Source organism: Lissotriton helveticus, chromosome 10, assembly GCF_964261635.1.
Source record: "Lissotriton helveticus chromosome 10, aLisHel1.1, whole genome shotgun sequence".
Taxonomy (NCBI): domain Eukaryota; kingdom Metazoa; phylum Chordata; class Amphibia; order Caudata; family Salamandridae; genus Lissotriton; species Lissotriton helveticus.
In genome coordinates, this window is record NC_136071.1 from 385,435,158 (window position 1) to 385,456,456 (window position 21,299).

At 45.0% G+C, this 21,299-nt stretch overlaps 1 protein-coding gene across 2 annotated transcripts in view; it reads left to right on the forward strand.

Annotated features, from left to right (window-relative positions):
* The window catches only part of ABCB8 (ATP binding cassette subfamily B member 8), a 518,839-nt gene that overhangs the window by 366,376 nt on the left and 131,164 nt on the right, over positions 1-21,299 (forward strand). For both annotated transcript variants that reach the window (XM_078662778.1, XM_078662779.1), the window contains exon 11: positions 1,979-2,115. In XM_078662778.1, the coding sequence (XP_078518904.1) occupies positions 1,979-2,115 (137 nt within the window). The remainder of the gene's footprint in view (positions 1-1,978; positions 2,116-21,299) is intronic.

A 21,299-nucleotide genomic window follows, 5' to 3' on the forward strand; every position in this document is an offset into this window, starting at 1 on the left:
AATCTGACCAAGAAATGGCACTGACCTCAGACCTTCTCAGGAGCCTGGCCTTTCTATATTGTTTTCTATACAGTGGTACCGCATTTAGGAGTCTAGGGCTCTTAGTCAGAGCTTGTATCAACTTTAAAAAGGGGCATTCATTATAAACACAGACACTGTCAGCATTGACGTGACCCTGATTCGGTGGGAGTGGTGGACAATAGGAAAAAACCTTCTTATAAACAACAAGAGTTTGAAATCTGCCTAAGGAATTGTCTAGAAAGCTGAGAGCATTGATGCATTGCCTAGGGATGTAAATCACTTAAAGGTACTTTGTTTCTCTGTTTTAATCTCAAATAATTTGCGAGGAACTTCCCTTCATTCATTGCAATGTTCCAATTCTTAATTTTTTTTCATGATTGGTAATTGTTTTAAACCTTCCAAGACCCAAGACCCATTCTTCAGGTGAAAAACTGTTTTATTCATTACCTAGAAAGTGAATAGGTATTTTGGTCAGACCTAAAAATATTCCAATAGTTCTTTGTTTTTTTGTTTTTTAGGAAGTTGTTCAACTTTTGCATACATTTGAATTATTAAACGTTGGTATCAGGGCAATTCGTTTGTGGGTCGGGACAAATCAAGACACCTTTTGTTGCACTTTGTTTCCATAACCGTTAGTTATGTTAGAATAATTAATGTTTTCATTTGTTCTAACTCCTTAATACACAGCTGTATTCCCCTTCCTTCACACTCTTGGGTTCCTTTCTCTGGATAAGAAGATTCTTAAAAAAAAAAAGTTGCACTGTTTTTTTGTTTTTGTTAGTTCTGTGCTAGTTGCCTTCTGAACTCTGTTCGTACCTTCTGTGCTTTCCTTTCGCTCGTCCCTGTTGGTGCTGGAATCATTTGAGGGTTGTTTCTGTCTTGTCAACCTTTAATATCCCTTTCTATTTTATCTGTCAATTTCCTAAGGCACTTAGATAGTTATTCTGTCTCACTTTGTATTTGCAGTGGAGTGTTGAGTATTTGTATCTCTAGGTCTAATTGAATTAAAGGTTTCGATAATTGTTTTATGGTAATAATAAAAGATTAAACAAACCTTTATGGAGTACTTGATGCCATTCGTTAACACAGTCTTTGTTTTTTAGAGACTGTTAGCTTTATCGTCAGATGTAATCTACCCTGGATTCTTTGAATTTAAAGCTATTGTGGAAGTTAAATTGCATGTCATTTTAGAGTTATTGAGGGAGAACTAATATTAAATGTATTTCAGAATCTGTTCTGCTTTAGTTTCAAGGGTTTAACATAATATTTTAATTATAATAGACAGAAATGTCATACACTGAAAATTTTTGAAGAGGGGTTCTGTACTTCACAGCTTATAAAGTTAAGAGAAGAATAATAAAAATATTGGAAGACGAGATTAATTGGTTATGACATTTTTGTTTGCTAGTTGGAATAAAAGGGAAATCATGAAAACATAAGATTTATAAATATCTAGCAAGCATGTTCTTATAAAAATATGCAAACCTTAGTCCTCATTAAATGTTTTGAGACATCCATACATTCGAAGCTGCGTTATGGATACACTAGGTAGCACTCTGAAGAGAAAGACTAAAGAAAATTAAAATGTTGAAATAATTGTAAAGTCGCATAATAATGGTGCGCCTAGCTACATCTGACCACTATTGATTTCCTATGAATGGCAACCGCTGTGCACATCCACTAGAAACCAGCAGTGGTAATCAATGCCTATCGGTGTATAGTGTTCTTATTCACAGCTGAGCTATTTCATTTTGTGGATGGTACTGGTCTACTGTCATTAGTAATTCCTTGCATATGTAATTGTTTACCGCTTATTGCTGGAGCTAATACCTGGAGTGCACATCTTTGGCGTTGTGTTTTCGCTCACTAATCAAGGTTGGGAGTATGACAGATGTATTATTCTAGGCATGGCATCTCTTCCTTGTGATAGTAACTAACGTTCTTTCTTCTCTCACAGGTCATCCGAGGGCTTAGTGCTGGCGCTCGAGTCTTCGAGTATATGATGCAGGAACCTCAGATTCCAATAGCTGGAGGTGCGCGGATTCCCAGCCATTCTCTCATGGGTCAGGTTTCATTTAAGAATGTCACATTCAGGTTTGTAACCTCATTGCATTGCGCCAAACATCCCTTCATATAGACAGCATATGGACACCAAAATCCCATCACCTAAGGCCCCTGTAAGCACACCTGTGCCCTAATCAGAAATCTTATAGGGAAACAGAGTACCCTCTACTCCTGGTCTCTATGGACGGTAAACATTGTTTACCACGAATCCTTTTCCCAGCAGGCAATTACAACGCGGTCGTTACACTGGCCACTTTGTAAAAACGCATACCATTACTCCGCAAGTCGGAACAACAACTTGCGAAGGGGTCAGAAAATGTTGGATTTAAAATCCAACACCTTCCCTACTGTTGCACATACTGGAGTTGGAATAGTAAATTATACTGTTCCGACATTCAGTGCTCCCCCTAGAGCAAGTTGTTGTTATGACTTGCAGAGTAATGATATGCGTTGTTACAACGCAGTCGTTGAAACAACCGCGTTGTAAATGCCTGCGGGGAAAATATTTCTATGGGCATTTTGTTCACTGGTTGATGTAGGCTTAGCAGTCTCTAGGTCAGGTCTGTCACCAAATCTGACTGAAATAATTCTGTGCAAGGATGAAAAGGTTTGGTCAGATGTACCTCTTGCTCTCTTTTAACAACCCACTGAGGAGAAAGTGCCTCTTCTGTCACATAAACAAATATTGCACTTGATCACAGGAAAGAAATTGCAAAAAATGACAAGATCTTTGTGATGGTTTGTTGATCCCTGTCACACCATCAAAGAGATGAAATCTTAGACGGTCTCGTATCAGTCTCCTTGCAGGAGCAAATCTTTCCTTGTACATCATTTACTCCAACCACATAAACGTGTTCCTCATGCATTAACAGGGTCAACACCCTGCTTTCACATTTCTTACTTTCAGGCAGAATGGTGATCAAGTAAATAAGGCTTTCTGAGTTCTCCTGTGGTGACCCAACGTAACAAAAAGAGTGACTAACATGTGAAGCCCCTTGACCGAAAATCTGGAATAGATTAAATAGAACTCTCCTAAGCAAGAAAAGTAACTGATAGGCAGTTTGTCATCCCACAGATGGCACTCACTACAGCTAATGTACCTGTATCACATGTCTTCAATCATAATTAATAATGCAAAATGGCAAGCATGGCGGGGGCTGTCTGTGAGTGTTTGAACTAATCTGTCATCGGATATCCATCATGTGTCTTCAGTTAAGTTGGAAGACCATGCATGTGGCATAAAGGGAATCTTTGAACTATTTTGCCTCCCTCATAATTAGTTTTATGGATGATCCCTATTAATCCTCCATGAACAGAGCTAAGATTGCTTCTCTTTCTGTACCTCTCCTGTCTTTGACTTGGGTGACAAAGACATCTGTTTGATGTGGAGTTGTCTTCCATGGAATCCTCATCAATATTCCTAAGCACTTCCACCCATATGCAGGATACCGGATCACTTTGAGATATATATATATATATATATATATATATATATATATATATATATATATATATATATATATATATATATATATATATATATATATATATATTCACTGAAAAAACCATAGGTTATAGACCATATATAGTTAGGAATTAGCATTTAAAAAACCTTATTTTACTCACACAAAACCATTGAAATTCCATATATAGTTAGTTGCACTAACTATATATCGCGCACCCGCAATCCACTGCTGATCATGTCACATATTACATCATTCATGACATGCTCAGTGACATCACTGATGACATCACTGATGACATCTCAAATGACATCACTGATGACATCACTGATGACAACATCCAGTGACTGTATGTTTCTGTAAAGTTAAAATATGTCTTACATATTGAAGAATGAGTGGATGTATAAGTGTCTGGATGAAGGATTTAGTAGGTGCGTGACTGACTGTATAATGAGTGATTAAATGTGTCTCACTGAATGCATGGGTTAGTGACTAAACTGTCTTAATTTGTGCATCATAATGTCTGTTGTGATGTAAACTGCTGCATGTGTTGATCATTAGCTATACGAGAGGCTATATGTGTTATTGATTGGTTGCCCAAATATTTGTATGGGAGATTGAGTTTGTGTAGGGGTGGCTGGGAGGTGTGTGACTCTGTGCATAGATGTGTGAGCAGTTGATTCACTAGGTGTATGAGTTCAAGAGTGCATGTGGAAACAGCTACATGGGCAGTTGACTGTGTGCATGAGTGTATTGATGAGTGAATGGATATCTCAATGCTACATGTCATAGTAAGTACATATGTAAAACACAGTACATGTGAGAGTTGGCATATATAAATAACTGTGCATGAGAGCCACTGAATGTGTGAGTGGTTGTATGGATCATTGTGAACTTGTATCAGGGATTGTATAAGAGAGTAAATATGTGTTAGTATATGTTTGAATAAGTAAGGTGTGTATAACTGTATAGTTGAAGAAATGGAGGTGAGATTGTTTATTTGCATGACTGACTAGGTGTGTGAGTAACTCCATGGATGAGTGACAGTGTGTGAGTGTCTGTATACACTGAGTGTATCTAAGGTTATATTAGAGTCTGAAGAGGTTTATCGTATTAGCACAAGAATGATGTCAAATGAGATGTCATCATTGATGTCATCAGTGATGTCATTTGAGATGTCATCAGTGATGTCATCAGTGATGTCACTGAGCATGTCATGAATGATGTAATATGTGACATGATCAGCAGTGGATTGCGGGTGCGCGATATATAGTTAGTGCAACTAACTATATATGGAATTTCAATGGTTTTGTGTGAGTAAAATAAGGTTTTTTAAATGCTAATTCCTAACTATATATGGTCTATAACCTATGGTTTTTTCAGTGAATTTTCAAGGTTTTGTAAATGCTAATTCCTAACTATATATGGTCTATAACCTATGGTTTTTTCAGTGAATTTTCAAGGTTTTGTAAATGCTAATTCCTAACTATATATGGTCTATAACCTATGGTTTTTTCAGTGAATTTTCAAGGTTTTGTAAATGCTAATTCCTAACTATATATGGTCTATAACCTATGGTTTTTTCAGTGAATTTCAATGGTTTTTTAATAGCAAATATCATACACTGTCGAATGTCAAGTACGTGGTAAGTAAAAACATTTTCGTGTTTATGCACACTGATCTGCTTTGAATGCTGCCCCCCACCCCTCATTTCTATTAGGAGTACTCTCTCTTTGCAGATAGTGAAGGGTAGTTAACGCAGGCCTTTGCCCCCGTTGTAATCCGTCGTGCCTGCTTCTCTCTCCATTTGATTGATTGTTCTCTTTGGTTCATTCTCTATTTACAAACAAGCACAGAGTCGCAATACTCTGTTTAGTCTTTGCAGATAGCGAAAAATCGTGTAAAAAAACAAAAGGAATCGAGCAAAATCAGTAGGCCACTAATGGGATCTCTTTTTGACCTCGCTAAAATAGAAACATTAGGAACAACCTGTTGAAAATAGCAATGTGTATGTACATAAGCGGCGTTCATTTCTGTTCACAGTACCCCTTGTTGATTGTTTGAATCGAGCATTGAATTGTTCGAAGTTGGTTCTCTTAAGGATCTTCTCTGCCTGCAAACGAGGAAGAATAGCAATATTCTCTCTCCCTTTGCAGATAGTGAAGGGTAGGTAACGCAAGCCTTTAACACGTCGTACCTATTTCATTCCTCATTGATTGATTGATTGTCCGAACATTGACTGTTTGGGAATTAGTTCTTTTTGGAGGTATTCCCTGTTTGCAAATAAACGTAGGAAAATCTTTGCAAGTAGTGAAAGGGTACGTAATGCGGACCTTTCTCCCCCGTTGTAATCTGTCATGCCTATCTACTCCCCACTGATTGATGCACCTGTTTCACCCGGACCATTTACTAGACATACGTCATCTGGCCCGACCAGAGAGCACCCCTAGTGAAAAGGACATATGCAATAATAACGAAGTGATCACTGTATCCTGTTAACAGAAACTTTAGCATGAAACAACCTGGAAAGAAAAGAATAGGAAAACGAAAATCAGTAGGCCACTGATGAACATGAACTTTTATTAAACAACGAACAAAGAAACGATAACATAACGTAATGATAAAACCTGTTAATGTCCTAGAAACAAGAAAACGTTAAAATATGCCATTGGTGAGAGACCAGAAAAACAGTAAGAGAAACCAAATCACCCCTCGCTGTCCCACCGCCTGCCACGCCAAAAAAATCGATAGACTAGGGAAAATGCAAGTCAGTAGAACATCCGCCCCCACTCTGGAAACTTCCAAGGTGGAGCAGGGTTCCGGCTACGCCCAGCCGGGAGCAGCCCATATAAGGCAGGTCCTGCTGCCACGCCTCGGCCAGGAGATCCTAACGTAGGGTGTAGCCGGAGGAGAGGCCGAGACCAGCGGGACCCGGCCAGGGGATTGCCTTTACAACGCTGAACAGTTGCAGGGGGGGGGAAATGTCTCCTCGACCCTCCCCTCTCTCTCCCAGTCCGGCCGCGGTGGCCCTTGAGAGTTGCAGGTAGTCCCGCCACATGCTCTTCCGGTCCGGCCACCAACGGTCGGGGGGCCGAGGCCGACGGGATCCGGCTGCAGCCGATAAACCAAGAAACCCGTTCATGGGGCCAGAGCCAGGGGCGTCCGGCCGACATCTACCGGAAGCCCGGCCCGAAGACGGACGGGACACTTCTTCTTTCTTGTATAATTGCTGCAACAACCCTGGGGGGGGATGTCTTGCACATGCCTCCGACCCCCCCCCCTCGTCCTCATCGCCTGGTCCGGCCATAACAAATATCAAGCGAGACGCCGTGGGGTGCACTGGGAGGGAGAGACGGTGCGAACAGGCCTCTCTCGCCTCCCCAGTGGAGGCTTCCCAGCTGCACCCTCAGCGCTCCAGGCGCCCGGAAAAGAGTTCTTCCACTGTGGCCATGCTGCAACGTCTCGCCCGGCAGGGTGGAGCCCGTCCGCTCATTTGACCCCGCGATTGCCAGTAGCTACCGAACTCTCAAAATGGCGGTCGACCTGGCAAGAGCGGGCCCAGCATAAAGAAATGGCCCGGTCACTGGTTGACTCCACCACCGTAGTCCTCCACGACCTTGAAGATTCTAGAGGAGCCGCGGGAGTCTCCGACCCCCGATGGGGAATGACTGCCATGATCACCCGTGGAGTGACGAAACTGTATTCGCGGGACGTCGGCGCCAGCCTCACTTTGAATTACTAGAATCCTGCAGACCTCACTTCCGGTAAAAGCACAGTGTGACCCGGTAGGAAAAATTGTTGCACCCCCTCCCCTTTTTGACTGATAGTTCAAACCACCGATCCTTTCCTTTGCCCTTTTAACGGAACTTTGGACTGCCTCCCCCTCTTTTACATTTTCTAGAGAAAACAAAACATTAACCACTACATTAGCATAGCAGTTGACACCAGAACTGTTTTCAAATTGAAAACCAACAACATCTTCAACAGAATCCTTTTTGTTTCTGCTGTGACCCTGCTACAGCACAGGCATTGTCCCCAGCAGTAATTCTGCAATGCCGGTAAGAATAGCTGTGGTGCCTACTGGACTCACTCACCCCCGCGGCGCCCCACGCCGTTATGTGCTGGGCGGCAACTTGCTAGACATCACTTTAGTGCCATCTAGATTTCAGCGCGTTCTGCTGCCTTGGAACTATTCGCACAACAGACCGCTACTGACAAGAATATTTCATTATTGGTGCTGTCAATTTCAATAAATCTATTGGATAATTCAAAAGAAATTGCCACGGTCTCTTCGTTGTTTAAATGTTTTTACTGTTTTTGTTTTGTTGTATATATTTATATGTTATTAAAGTTTTATATTCCTACTACTTTGTTGGAGTGCTATATATTTTTAATGTGAGACATAATTGTAAAAACTTTGATGTACAAAGAGTCATTCCTGGAATCTTCCGCTTCAGGCTCGATCCCCTCCCCAATCACAATACAGGATAGTTTTCAGATAGTAGGAACACGTGTGGTGTGACGGATCTCATCGGGTGTGGGCCTTGATCTACTATAACTCCTTTGAAGAGGGGTGATTCTTTACAGCTGAGGCCATAAACTACATCTGCAGGGCTAGCTGATAGCCTGGACAATCGGACACAGAGGAAGAGGAGTGTCAGAGGGTGCGGTAGTGAATAGGGCGAAAGGGAGGTGTCGGGCGGGCACAGAGTGTGATTCTCAGGGAAGAGCAGCGCAGATGGGGGGAGGTTTATTGCCCATGCATAAGACAGAGAGCGGGGGTGACCAGTGCCTGGGGAAGATGCTTGCGAGGGTGAGGAGCCATGCTACGAATCGACAGCGTGCAGAGAGTGGGTCTGGTCAAGACATCTAAAATGGCTGCCGTGCACGACAAAAGTGTGGCATTTCAAAAAAGGCAAGATGGCGCAGACAATGTTTTTCAACACTTCCTCATTTCCTTCGAATCGAACGTTAACAGACGTTGGGGCATATTACCAAAGTTAAGCGATATTTATCGCTAACGATGCTTACCAACGAATTTTTTACCGCTAAGCATCGTCAGAAATTATCAAAGAAAAACCTTGCTATTATCAAGGTTTATCACAAATGCGATAATAAACGGCCGCAATGCATGAATATCGCTAAAAACTCAGCGATATTCATACATTACTGAGCTAATGCTCTTAGCCATGTTATCCACCTCCCATTGGATAACATGGCTAAGAACTGCTCAGGGCAGGTGTTACTTTTTGGAGATATTCGCGCTTAGCGCGAATATCTCCAAAAGTTGGTAATAGGAGATAGATATCTTGCATGTTGTAATGCAAGTTATTGTGGTATATGGAACTCATACCATAATCTCTCAGGAAAGCAGAAACTGATCCTTTTGGGACCGCCTAAAAAGGCCTAGGGGGTGAGGAGTACTCTACTTTGCCCCCTTTTCACGTTCCGAACTATTTTATTTTACTCTCTTCTGTAATTACACAAAATAGCACCGATAAGATGCATCGGAGACACACAGTGAGAGAAAGGAGGCCGGAGATGAAGAAGAGATGTCAAATACACATTGGAGATAATATAGTGGCAGAAGGGAAGTAAATATGAGTAAACTTACCATGTAACATAAAAATGTTGCACTCTATACTATAAGTCTCATTTTATACTACAATCACTTCGCTACAACCTCATAAATTAAAAATAAAAATGAATAATGTCTCAAACAATTTTTGATTTCTAAATATAAATTTATTCTTCAGAATTTTCTAAATTTGAAAGAACTAGTAACATGTCCTCATCAGCAATGTCCTCATGAAAAGTCTGCAATAATGATTCTTGTAACTCTATCGTCTCCAAACACTCGATAAATTCGCCATCAAGAGATTGATCAAAAAAATCATTCAAGTCATCTCCTCCTTCTGACAATATTTCATTATTGGTGCTGTCAATTTCAATCAATGTAGTGGAATCATTCAAGTCATCTCCTCGTGACAATATTTCATTATTGGTGCTCTCAATTTCAATCAATGTAGTGGAATCATTCAAGTCATCTCCTCCTTGTGACAATATTTCATTATTGGTGCTGTCCATTTCAATCAATCTAATGGAATCATACAAGTCATCTCCTCCTTGTGACAATATTTCATTATTGCTGCTCTCAATTTCAATCAACGTAGTGGAATCATTCAAGTCATCTCCTTGTGACAATATTTCATTCTTGGTGCTGTCCATTTCAATCAATCTAATGGAATCATACAAGTCATGTCCTCCTTGTGACAATGTTTCATTATTGGTGCTCTCAATTTCAATCAATGTAGTGGACAATTCAAAAGAAATTGCCACGGTCTCTTCATTGTGAGCCATTTTATTTTGAAATTGCTTGCTGTAAATTGCAGAAAAAAATAATCACTTTCATTTATCGTTTTTAGTAATACATAATATAAAACTAACTTTATCAAGTATTTAGTATAACAGAAGGACTGCAAATAAATAACAGAAAACATTTTTCAAATTATCTTCAAGTGTACAACATAGTTCCCCTTACAAATTAACAACTCACCTTTTCAAAAGTAGGAAAAGTGTTAGTACTGTGTAAATCAAACACCAGAAATTCACCACCAAAAATTCCTCACAAATGTACCTCAGACAGTAGTATCACAAAATGGCTGTGGTTTCCTCTCATTTGACATATATACATAACCAATTAACTTTCATCACACACAAATACAAAACCAAAGTAACATTTTAATTGGTTCTAAATTTCAACACTTTCAAATGTGTTTTCCCCATGCAATTTTCCATAGGACATTTACATACGTCTACAGCCTGAATGGCTGAACGGAATTACACCAAACTTGGCAAAATGGTACATCAAACCTAAGAGGTCAGGAAGGATCTACTATGCCCCCTTATGGTCATTTCCCCCTTCGCTTTGGCCTCCTCTTGTCTCTCAATCCTACCGAGAGACAAGATGGCGGCCGCTACGGACTGTTTGGAATGTTGACAGACGCCGGAGAACCAATCAGCTTCGCAAAGCTCCGTAACGCGAAAAGTACGCGAAGCGGAGCGCTGTTACAGATATATATCTTTTTTTGAACGTTAATTTCTCAAAATCCACTGGAGCACATATATTGAGACCTAGCAAAGGCACATCGGGCTACCAGTCCCTAATATTTTACCAAGTTTCGTGCAAATCCATTCAGCCGTTCGATTATTATTATTATTTTTTTTTTTTGCCCCGCGGGGCCCTTTTAAAACCTCCACATCAAACCTAGGGGGTCAGCGAGGATCTACTATTCCCCCTTATGGTCATTTGCCCCTTCGCTTTCGCCTCCTCTTGTCTCTCGATCCTACCGAGAGACAAGATGGCGGCCGCTACGGACTATTTGGAATGTTGACAGACGCCGGAGAACCAATCAGCTTCGCTTCACAAAGCTCCGTTGCGCGAAAAGTCCGCGTCCTGGGCCGCTGCCCAGTCCGCTGTTACAGATATATATCTTTTTTTAAACGTTAATTTCTCAAAATCCACTGCAGCACATATATTGAGACCTACAAAAGGCACATCGGGCTACCAGTCCCTACAATTTTGCCAAGTTTCGTGCAAATCCATTCAGCCGTTCGGGCTAAAAGTGAGGCCAACCGCCCTATGGAATTTAACATGGGAAAAACGCGTTTTGGGACCCCCCTTTTTTCTCGGCCCCCCCTTGACAAACCCCCCCAAAATTTTCAGGGGCTGCTCAGAAACAAAATGTGCCATTTTCCTGAAAATTTCAGCCAATTCCGTCCACAAACGCCAAAGTTATTAGACATAGAATTTTCAAAAAACCCATAGAGAAAAAATCCTAACTATATATACCTACTGGCGACCGCCAGTAGGTAATATATATATATATATATATATATACACAAACATTGGGGGACCCACGCATGCCATACCTCCCTGGACTCCCCCGGGTGTCTAGTTTTCAGAACTGTTTGGGTTTGCTAGTTTCCAAAGATGCCCGCCAAGCCCCGGGCCAAAAGCTCAGTTGACCCCCTCAAAAAATAAGATAGTTTTACTAAAGGTAATTTTTAAGTCTCAACCGTACGAATTGGGCCTTTTCCTGTTGCAGCCACTATGCCTACCCATGCAAGTGAGGTACCATTTTTATCGGGAGACCTGGGGGAACGCTGGGTGGGAGGTAATTTGTGTGAGCCCAGTGATGCCTCGCTTTTCCACACAAAAAAGTGTGAAAAAACGAATTCTTTCAGCTAAAATTGAGGTTTGCAAGGGATTCTGGGTAAAGGAACGTTGGAGGATCCACGCAAGCCATACCTCCTTGGAAGCCCCCGGGTGTCTACTTTTCAGAAATGTGTGGGTTTGGTAGGTTTCCCTAGATGGCCGACTAGCACGGGGCCAAAAACCCAGGTAACCCCTCTTGCAAAAGCTGGTGGTTTTGACAATGGTGACAATGTCAAAACCACCAGCTTTTGCAAGAGGGGTTACCTGGGTTTTTGGCCCCGTGCTAGACGGCCATCTAGGGAAACCTCCAAACCCACATATTTCTGAAAAGTAGACACCCGGGGGCTTCCAAGGAGGTATGGCTTGCGTGGATCCTCCAACGTTCCTTTACCCAGAATCCCTTGCAAATCTCTATTGTAGCTCAAAAAAAATCAGATTTTTCACACATTTGTGTGTGGGAAAGCGTGGCATTACTGGGCTCACACAAATTTCCTCCCACCCAGCGTTCCCCAAGGTCTCCCGATAAAAATGGTACCTCACTTGCGTGGGTAGGCATAGTGGCTGCAACAGGAAAAGGTCCAAATCGTACGGTGGTGAATTTAAAATACCCTATAGCAAAAAACCCTTGATTTTTTTTTGGGTGGGGGCACCTGAGTTTTTGGCCCGGGGCTCGGTGGCCATCTTTGGAAACTACCAAACCCGAACAGTTCTGAAAACTAGACACCCGGGGGAGTCCAGGGAGGTATGGCATGCGTGGGTCCCCCAATGTTTTCCTACCCAGAATTCCTTGCAAACCTTAAAATTAGGTAAAAATATAACTTTTCCAAACCTTTTTGCGTGGGATCTCCGTACCGGCAAAAATGTCCTACTACCCAGCGTTCCCCTTGTTCTCCCGAGTAAAATGATACCTCACTTGTGTGGGTGCCCCAAAGCAGAACAGGCTAAAAATGAATTTTTAAAAAATGAAGTATTTAAGTTGGACAAATTAAGCACCCCACCTTAGTCACAGGCCTTTGGCCCACCCACACAAGTGAGGTATCATTTTACTTGGGAGAACAAGGGGAACGCTGGGTGGTAGGACATTTGTGCCGGCAGGGAGATCCCACCCAAAAATGTATGGAAAAGTGGGTTTTTTAACCTAAATTTAAGCTTGGCAGGGATTTCTGGGTAGGAAAACATTGGGCACCCACGCATGCCATACCTCCCTGGACTTCCCCGGGTGTCTAGTTTTCAGAACTGTTTGGGTTTGGTAGTTTCCAAAGATGCCCGCAAAGCCCCGGGCCAAAAACCCATGGGAACCCCCTTGCAAAACCAAATTGTTTTGAATAAATTAAGTTTTCAATTTGATGTCTCCCTCCACCGTATCTCGTCAGATAGACGTCATAATTGCCCTAGATGTGGGATGGAGAGGGCGGGATTCCTGCACCTGGCATGGGCGTGTCCCATGCTTTTTGGCGCGAGGTGGTGGCTCATATTACCCGGATCACACATCTTAGATTGCAGTTAGACCCGCTTCACTGTTTACTGGCATTAGTGCCTAAGCCAAAGAAGAAAGGTCTGTCTTATAAATTGTTGCAACTTCTATTGGTTCTGGCGAGGAGGCGGGTGGCCATTACCTGGATGGGTCAAAGGGCGCCTGACGTCTCTTACTGGCTACGAGACGCCAAGGAATGGGCCTTGGCGGAGGAGACGCATATGCAGCGCACTCGCAGGGACGGGAAGCTCCAGGAGGATTTACTTGCATGGAGGGCCATGTGTCTTGAGGGGATGGAGGGGAATGACCCGGATGCCACCAGCGCTGGGTTGTTTTCCTCCGCCTCCTCTGCGTCGGGGGATGAGGGGAGGGGCCCTGGGGCGGGGTGTCGGGAGGCAGAGTAGGGGTCCCATGTGCCATGCCGGTACTCCTTGTCGGTATGTTTGTGTTTAGCTGTAATTCCAATTGACCGCCTTGTACTGAGATGACCGCGTCCTATCTGGCCCTTGCATTTATCTCCTCCTGTACTCGGATCAGCGCTAGAATTGCCGTTCATGGGGGTTTCTTGTTACTGTCAGTCAGTCAGTCAAAATACACTTTATTCGATTTTTGTTAAAATCATAAAAGGCAGGAATAATACATACATTTAAAACATTTTTAAAAATACCCACAATACATTTATTTTACACAGCATCCTTAAAAAGGTCACTTAATTAAACACCATAATGTATAAAAAGAGAGTTAAAATTGATATATTGGTTCACTTTTAGTTTAAAATAATACAGTTCTCGGGATTCTTTTGTTTTTTCCTCTATAAGCGGCTGTTAGAAAACTTGCAACACAGAAAGTGACATGTGCATCTGGTAACCGTTGAAGAAAAAGCAAGGCTGGTCTCACTTGTATAAAGCCCATAGTTTTCAGGAGAGGTATTAGATATTTTCCCCTCTCCAAATTGTAAAGCCCACAGAAAAACATAAAGTGGAGAGTATCCTGATTAGAGAACTGGTCACACTCACAGGGTGGTGCATGCTCTGGTTTTCCCCACACAGGGAAACAGCCTAGTGAGTAGTGGATCAAGTTCATTCTAAATCTGGTTAATAAAAATCTATGCAAGGGTTTAGTAACAAATTGCAGATATGGTTCCATAGCGGGGGAAGAGGACAAGACCAAATGTGCTCTTACTAATGGTTTCTTGACTTCCAACTCCTCTCTATCTAAGCGTGTCCTCCCCTGGAATTCTTTCTTAATCCATGCAATGTCCATTTTCCTGATGTTTGAAGGTGTTGTATATAGATCTGGTCTCCCGAGGGCAGTGAATGATGACTTTATGTATTTCAACCATAATATTTTCATTGCCCCCTCCCTTGTAATCACATCTTTAAGAATTATGTGGTTTAAAGACAACTCTGTGTTTAACCAGGTATTGGCCCAGAAAAGTAAAGGGGCCAATTTCAGTCCATCTGTAATATAGGGTTGGCCAACTTCTTCGTGTATGGAATAGGTAGGTGTAGAATTTGGTACCGATAAGATTCTTCTAATAAACTTATTTTCAACCCTCTGTATACTATCCAAGTTAGCATAACCCCACAGAGCTGCACCATATGAAGCAATGGAAACGCATTTACTTTTATAAACTTTTAACACAGCCTCCATTGGTTTAGCCCCTAGTCTTTTCGTGAAGGCCATCAGGGCTGCTGTGGACCGAGCTAAAGAAATGTTCTTAGCCTTAATCTGCGGAACCCAAGAGCCTTTCTCATCAAACAGGACCCCTAAATATGGGAAAACAGGGACCCTGGAGAGAACCTCACCCTTACATGTAAAGATTTTTGTATGTGATTTATTTTTCTGTGGGCCCACAATCATTGTGTGTGATTTGGTTACATTGATTTTTAGGTCTAAGTTAACCATAAAGGAGCCAAAAAGCTCCAAAAGGGTCTGTAGACCAATGCCCGTACGGGCGATGAGAACGGCATCATCCGCATAGAGGACAGCCGGAATCTGCTTCCCACCTACCCGCGGGACATCTGCATTGCCTGTTAACAAAGACTTCCCTAAGTCATTTATATAAATAGTAAATAAAAGAGGGGCCAGGATGCAACCTTGGCGAACCCCTTTCTTTGACCTGAAGCTATCTGAGCATCGCCCTTCCCTGGTAACCCGGACCTTCGCAAAAAGCCCCTGGTGTAAACTTGCTATGAGGGCCACCAAGGAGTCCTCAATTCCGAGCTCACGGAGTATAGCCCAGAGCTTGCTCCTATTGACCAAGTCGAAGGCCGAGGAAAGGTCCATAAAGGCTAAATATAGTGAACCCTCCCCGGCCACTGTGTACTTGGATATTAGTAGATGTAAGTTCGAGCATTGCTCTAGTGTTCCCCGTTTCTCCCTGAAACCGTATTGTATCTCTGCGAGGCCCCCAGAAAGCTCCAGGTTTGCTCTCAATTTAGTCAATAGTACTCTGCCCAGGATCTTAAAGGCAGAGTCTATTAAAGAAATTGGTCGGTAGCATCCCGGATCCTCCCTATCTCCTTTTTTAAAAATGGGCACTATGACAGATGTTGTCCAAGTTTCTGGGAAGCATCCATCATTTGTCGCCCTGAACACATTGGTGAGGACTTTGGACCAGGTGGTTGGGGCATATCTAAAAAAGTCTACCGGGACTCCATCTGGGCCAGGAGCTTTATTTTTGGTGGAGTCCATTATTGCCTTGTACACCTCCTCCTCGTTGAATTCTACTACCAAAAGCCCCATGCCATTTTCATCCAGAGTGTCATTACTGCCATATATATTTTTTAAATGGTCAACCCATTTCTCATCACTGATAATGCAATCGGAGATTGTATTGATCTCTCCCGAGAAGAATTGGTTATTTATAATGTCCCAGAATCTCCTACTATTGCGTAGAACATCCACATCAAGGAAAACATTCCAGGCATTATTTTTAATTGTGTTTTTCCTTGTTTTGATAACCAGCTTGTACTCCCGTCTTAATTTGGAAATTAAAGTTTTATCCCTCGGCTTAGTTTTAAGTGCATTTTTCAGGTCTCTATGGGCTCTAGAACAATTACTGTCGAACCATTTGTGGGGCTTAGCTGGCAAACGGGATTGAGGAGCTGTGAGTTCTTTAGCTGTTTGTGAGCAGATAAAATTAAAAGCTAAAATAATTTCGCTATTGGTGGCATTTTGGTCTAGACAGATACACATGGGTTCCTCTATCTTTGGAAGCAGGGAAGCCATAAAAGTTTCCTGGACCACCTTGCCCCACTTGAGCCGTCTGCCCTGATCACTGGGCACCGTCGATGTGCAAGCCCTGGGAGAACCCAGGTGTTTGCTCCATAAGTCACTCCAGTGAATCTGAGCCATAACTGGGTTGTGGTCACTATGTGGGGAGGCAATTACCTCGTATTTTGTCTCCATGACCAGACAAGTCAACGCCGTCTCCTCGTCATGCTTCAACATCCTGCGCATGCTACGGAAGATCTTCCGGTGGATCCCCACCGAGACCAGGAAGACTGTCACCCAGGCCCTCGTCACTAGCCGACTGGACTACGGCAACGCCCTCTACGCCGGAACCACCGCCAAGCTCCAGAAGAGACTCCAGCGGATCCAGAACGCCTCAGCCAGACTCATCCTCGACATCCCACGAAACAGCCACATCTCCGGACACCTGAGAGACCTGCACTGGCTCCCGGTCAACAAGAGGATCACCTTCCGCCTCCTCACCCACGCGCACAAAGCCCTACACGACCAAGGCCCGAGCTACCTCAACAACAGGATCAACTTCTACACTCCCACGCGCCCCCTCAGATCAACCAGCCACGCCCTCGCCGCCGTCCCCCGCATCCGAAGAGCGACAACAGGAGGAAGGTCCTTCTCCCACCTGGCTGCAAAGACCTGGAACTCACTCCCGTCCGACCTGCGCCTGACCCAAGACCACCTCTCCTTCAGGAAGAAGCTCAAGACCTGGCTGTTCGAGCAGTAACGGCACCCCCCCCCTCCCAGCGCCTTGAGACCCTACGGGTGAGTAGTGCGCTATACAAATGACTTGATTGATTGATTGCTTAGAGGTTAAACCATGAGAAATGAAAAAAAAATCTATCACGGACCCGCTTTCTGAGCCTTTGTAAGTGGGCAATGGTTCACCACTACCTGTGTTGTGGGGTTCGAACATGTTGAGGCTAGCAAGAAAGAATTCAAGCGCCTCCCCCACTTTTGTGTGAACAAAATGTAGGTTACCATTGTCAGGCTGGCCCTCCAAATTTCCTAAGTTACATTTTAAAGCACATTTATGTGTGTTAAAATCGCCTAAAATTATAAGTTCGAAATTAGTGCGTGTGTTATGACTGTAGTCGTTAAGGATTTTTTCCCAGTGATCCACGTGGGCTGTGTCTGTTTGTCTGACCCATGAGTTATAAAAATTTGTAACCACTAGGACACGACCTGGTGAAATAGTCCACTCTATAATTAAGATATTTGGGGAATCAGACTCTACTTGCTTAAACGTCCCTGCCAGTTTAAGAGAGAAAAGCAGAACCAGCCCACCTTTAGCTCTTCCTGCACTACTCGGTAATGCTGGTTTAGTAAAGCTTGAAAAGCCATCCATCCAGAAAGATGGTGAGGTATCCCATGTTTCTTGGAGTGCAATTACATGATTGCTGGTTAGAAAATCTATCCATGTGGGATCTAGTCTTTTGGCTCTTGTGCCCACCACATTCCAACTAAGGAACTTACATGAAATAGGTTCCCCCTCCCCTATTGGGGCTAAAGACGCTGGCTGAGTGGATGTTGGTTGTCAGTCATTATCTTCTAAGCCCACCAGGGGGGTAAAACTATTTGCCAGTATCAGGTTGGGGTGCGGGCTTTCAGTAACATGTCTTTCTTGTTGTCGTCTGTCTCCTGTGTTCATATTTCTTACAGAAGTAGCCGAACCGCCCCCCCTGGATTTCTTTGTTACCCAATCATTCCCTTGCGGCGGGGTAGTCTTTCTGCCCTCTACACTGGCATTCATAATGTTAAGCTGCGCCCTCCCATGTCCACTGCCAGTTGTCGTATATGCAGGTGGGTAAAAAAACCCGAGAGGCATGGCCCGCACACCCTTACCAGCAGGATCCAAGGGGGAGGCATCCCAAAATAGACGGCTAGTGACATTGCGTGATTTAAAATTTACTATGACACAGTCCCCTGCGACACATTTCTTAGTTTTTCCCACCCAGTTTACCCTTCTACCCGTCAATATATTGGCTGCAATATCGCCCTCCCCCGTACAGTTTGCATTGCACCATTTTTTAATGTTGTTAAGAAGGGTTTCATACTGTTCCTCTTCCCCATCAGTAAGTTTAGGCACGTTTACCAGAATTGCAACAAAAGGCGTTGCATCTGGAGGTAAATGTACCGGGGGCACTCCACGTACCCGTGTTCCCTGCAACCCTAGTTGCCCCTCCGAGGAAACTGGATTTGTCACTGGTTGCAAAGTGGGCATATATTTACCATTTACAACTTTCCCTTTGTTATACACACGATTTCCAGCCGGCAAATTAGTTGCTATATTAGACGGGGGTCATATACAACAGGTACGGAAGCCTGAGGAGCTAGAGGGTAAATTGGTATAGATGGAGGCGGTAAAAGTACCTGACTATTTTGTAAATCATTGATGCGCTCGCATTTTTTCAACAGGTCTTTAACACAATCCTTTAGAGTCTCCGTTATGTCTGTCGCAATCTGGACTAGGGCTGATTCAAGTCTCTCAGAAAAAAGTTTTTCCAGTAAGGATGACAGCCCCTCCTCAGTGATATAGGTAGCACGCTGTTCCCCAGACTGAGGACTTGTCATGTTTTCTGTAATGTCCAAACCCACAGATGCGGGAGGTATGACTGTAGTTGGCAATTCAGGTGAGGGGAGAACTGTAGGAGACTGGGCCCTATTGGGTCTACATGATTCAATAATGACCCTCGGCTCCAGTGGTAAACAACTGATAGGAGTCGTGCTAGTATTATCTGAACCCACAGGAGACATTTCCAGACTTAGCGCACGTTCAGAAACAGCAATCTGCGTAGATAGCTCATCCACTTTGGTAGTTAGATAAGTAATTATGCTAGTAGTATATTTGGGTACCTTGGCCTTAACCTCGCCCAGTACCGGTGTGACAATTTTGCGCTTACCCATGTTATTAGGGGGGTGGCCCGTCCCGTCCCTGGTTGTCCTTGGACGGCCTTAGACGGCCCGCCCTCTGCCCGGGCTCCGCCCCGGGCGCTCCCACGCGCGACTCGCGGGGAAAGAGGGGGTGTCAGGCTTTTACTGGCGCCTCCGGGCGCTCCACACGCGTCACGGGCGCGCCGCCGCCCAAGAGGTTGCTGGGGAGTGTGGTCTGTTGATGGCGACCTCCTCCTGCTGCCTCCCTGCGACTTGCACCTCCGGCCGTTTCCCTCACGGCACTGCCCGATGGCAGAAGGACAGGTGAGATTCTCGGTGTTCCCCCTCTGGGCTCCCGGGGGGTCAGGCTTTTACTGGCGCCTCCGGGCGCTCCACACGCGTCACGGGCGCGCCGCCGCCCAAGAGGTTGCTGGGGAGTGTGGTCTGTTGATGGCGACCTCCTCCTGCTGCCTCCCGGCGACTTGCACCTCCGGCCGTTTCCCTCACGGCACTGCCCGATGGCAGAAGGACAGGTGAGATTCTCGGTGTTCCCCCTCTGGGCTCCCGGGGGGTCAGGCTTTTACTGGCGCCTCCGGGCGCTCCACACGCGTCACGGGCGCGCCGCCGCCCAAGAGGTTGCTGGGGAGTGTGGTCTGTTGATGGCGACCTCCTCCTGCTGCCTCCCGGCGACTTGCACCTCTGGCCGTTTCCCTCACGGCACTGCCCGATGGCAGAAGGACAGGTGAGATTCTCGGTGTTCCCCCTCTGGGCTCCCGGGGGGTCAGGCTTTTACTGGCGCCTCCGGGCGCTCCACACGCGTCACGGGCACGCCGCCGCCCAAGAGGTTGCTGGGGAGTGTGGTCTGTTGATGGCGACCTCCTCCTGCTGCCTCCCGGCGACTTGCACCTCCGGCCGTTTCCCTCACGGCACTGCCCGATGGCAGAAGGACAGGTGAGATTCTCGGTGTTCCCCCTCTGGGCTCCCGGGGGGTCAGGCTTTTACTGGCGCCTCCGGGCGCTCCACACGCGTCACGGGCGCGCCGCCGCCCAAGAGGTTGCTGGGGAGTGTGGTCTGTTGATGGCGACCTCCTCCTGCTGCCTCCCGGCGACTTGCACCTCCGGCCGTTTCCCTCACGGCACTGCCCGATGGCAGAAGGACAGGTGAGATTCTCGGTGTTCCCCCTCTGGGCTCCCGGGGGGTCAGGCTTTTACTGGCGCCTCCGGGCGCTCCACACGCGTCACGGGCGCGCCGCCGCCCAAGAGGTTGCTGGGGAGTGTGGTCTGTTGATGGCGACCTCCTCCTGCTGCCTCCCGGCGACTTGCACCTCCGGCCGTTTCCCTCACGGCACTGCCCGATGGCAGAAGGACAGGTGAGATTCTCGGTGTTCCCCCTCTGGGCTCCCGGGGGGTCAGGCTTTTACTGGCGCCTCCGGGCGCTCCACACGCGTCACGGGCGCGCCGCCGCCCAAGAGTTGCTGGGGAGTGTGGTCTGTTGATGGCGACCTCCTCCTGCTGCCTCCCGGCGACTTGCACCTCCGGCCGTTTCCCTCACGGCACTGCCCGATGGCAGAAGGACAGGTGAGATTCTCGGTGTTACTGTTATACCATTATATAGTGTGATATGCAAAATTAGAAAATTGGAGTAGACATTGATACTGTTTTTCTGATATTTGAAGCACAAATGAAAAAGAAAACAAAACAAAAATTTTTTATACTCGTTTATGGGGTCACTCTGACGCCGGCCGGCCTCCGGGTTGTGGGCCGTAATTGGCTGTGTATTTGCTTTGGAACTGACCTTCCTGTTCCTTACATGTCAACTGACTTGATGACTGTCTTATTTGTGCCTTTTTGCTATCTACTCCACAATAAACTTATTTAAAAAAAAAAAAAAAGTTTTCAATTTGAGAGCGTGCGACTCTTGGGACAATATTGCA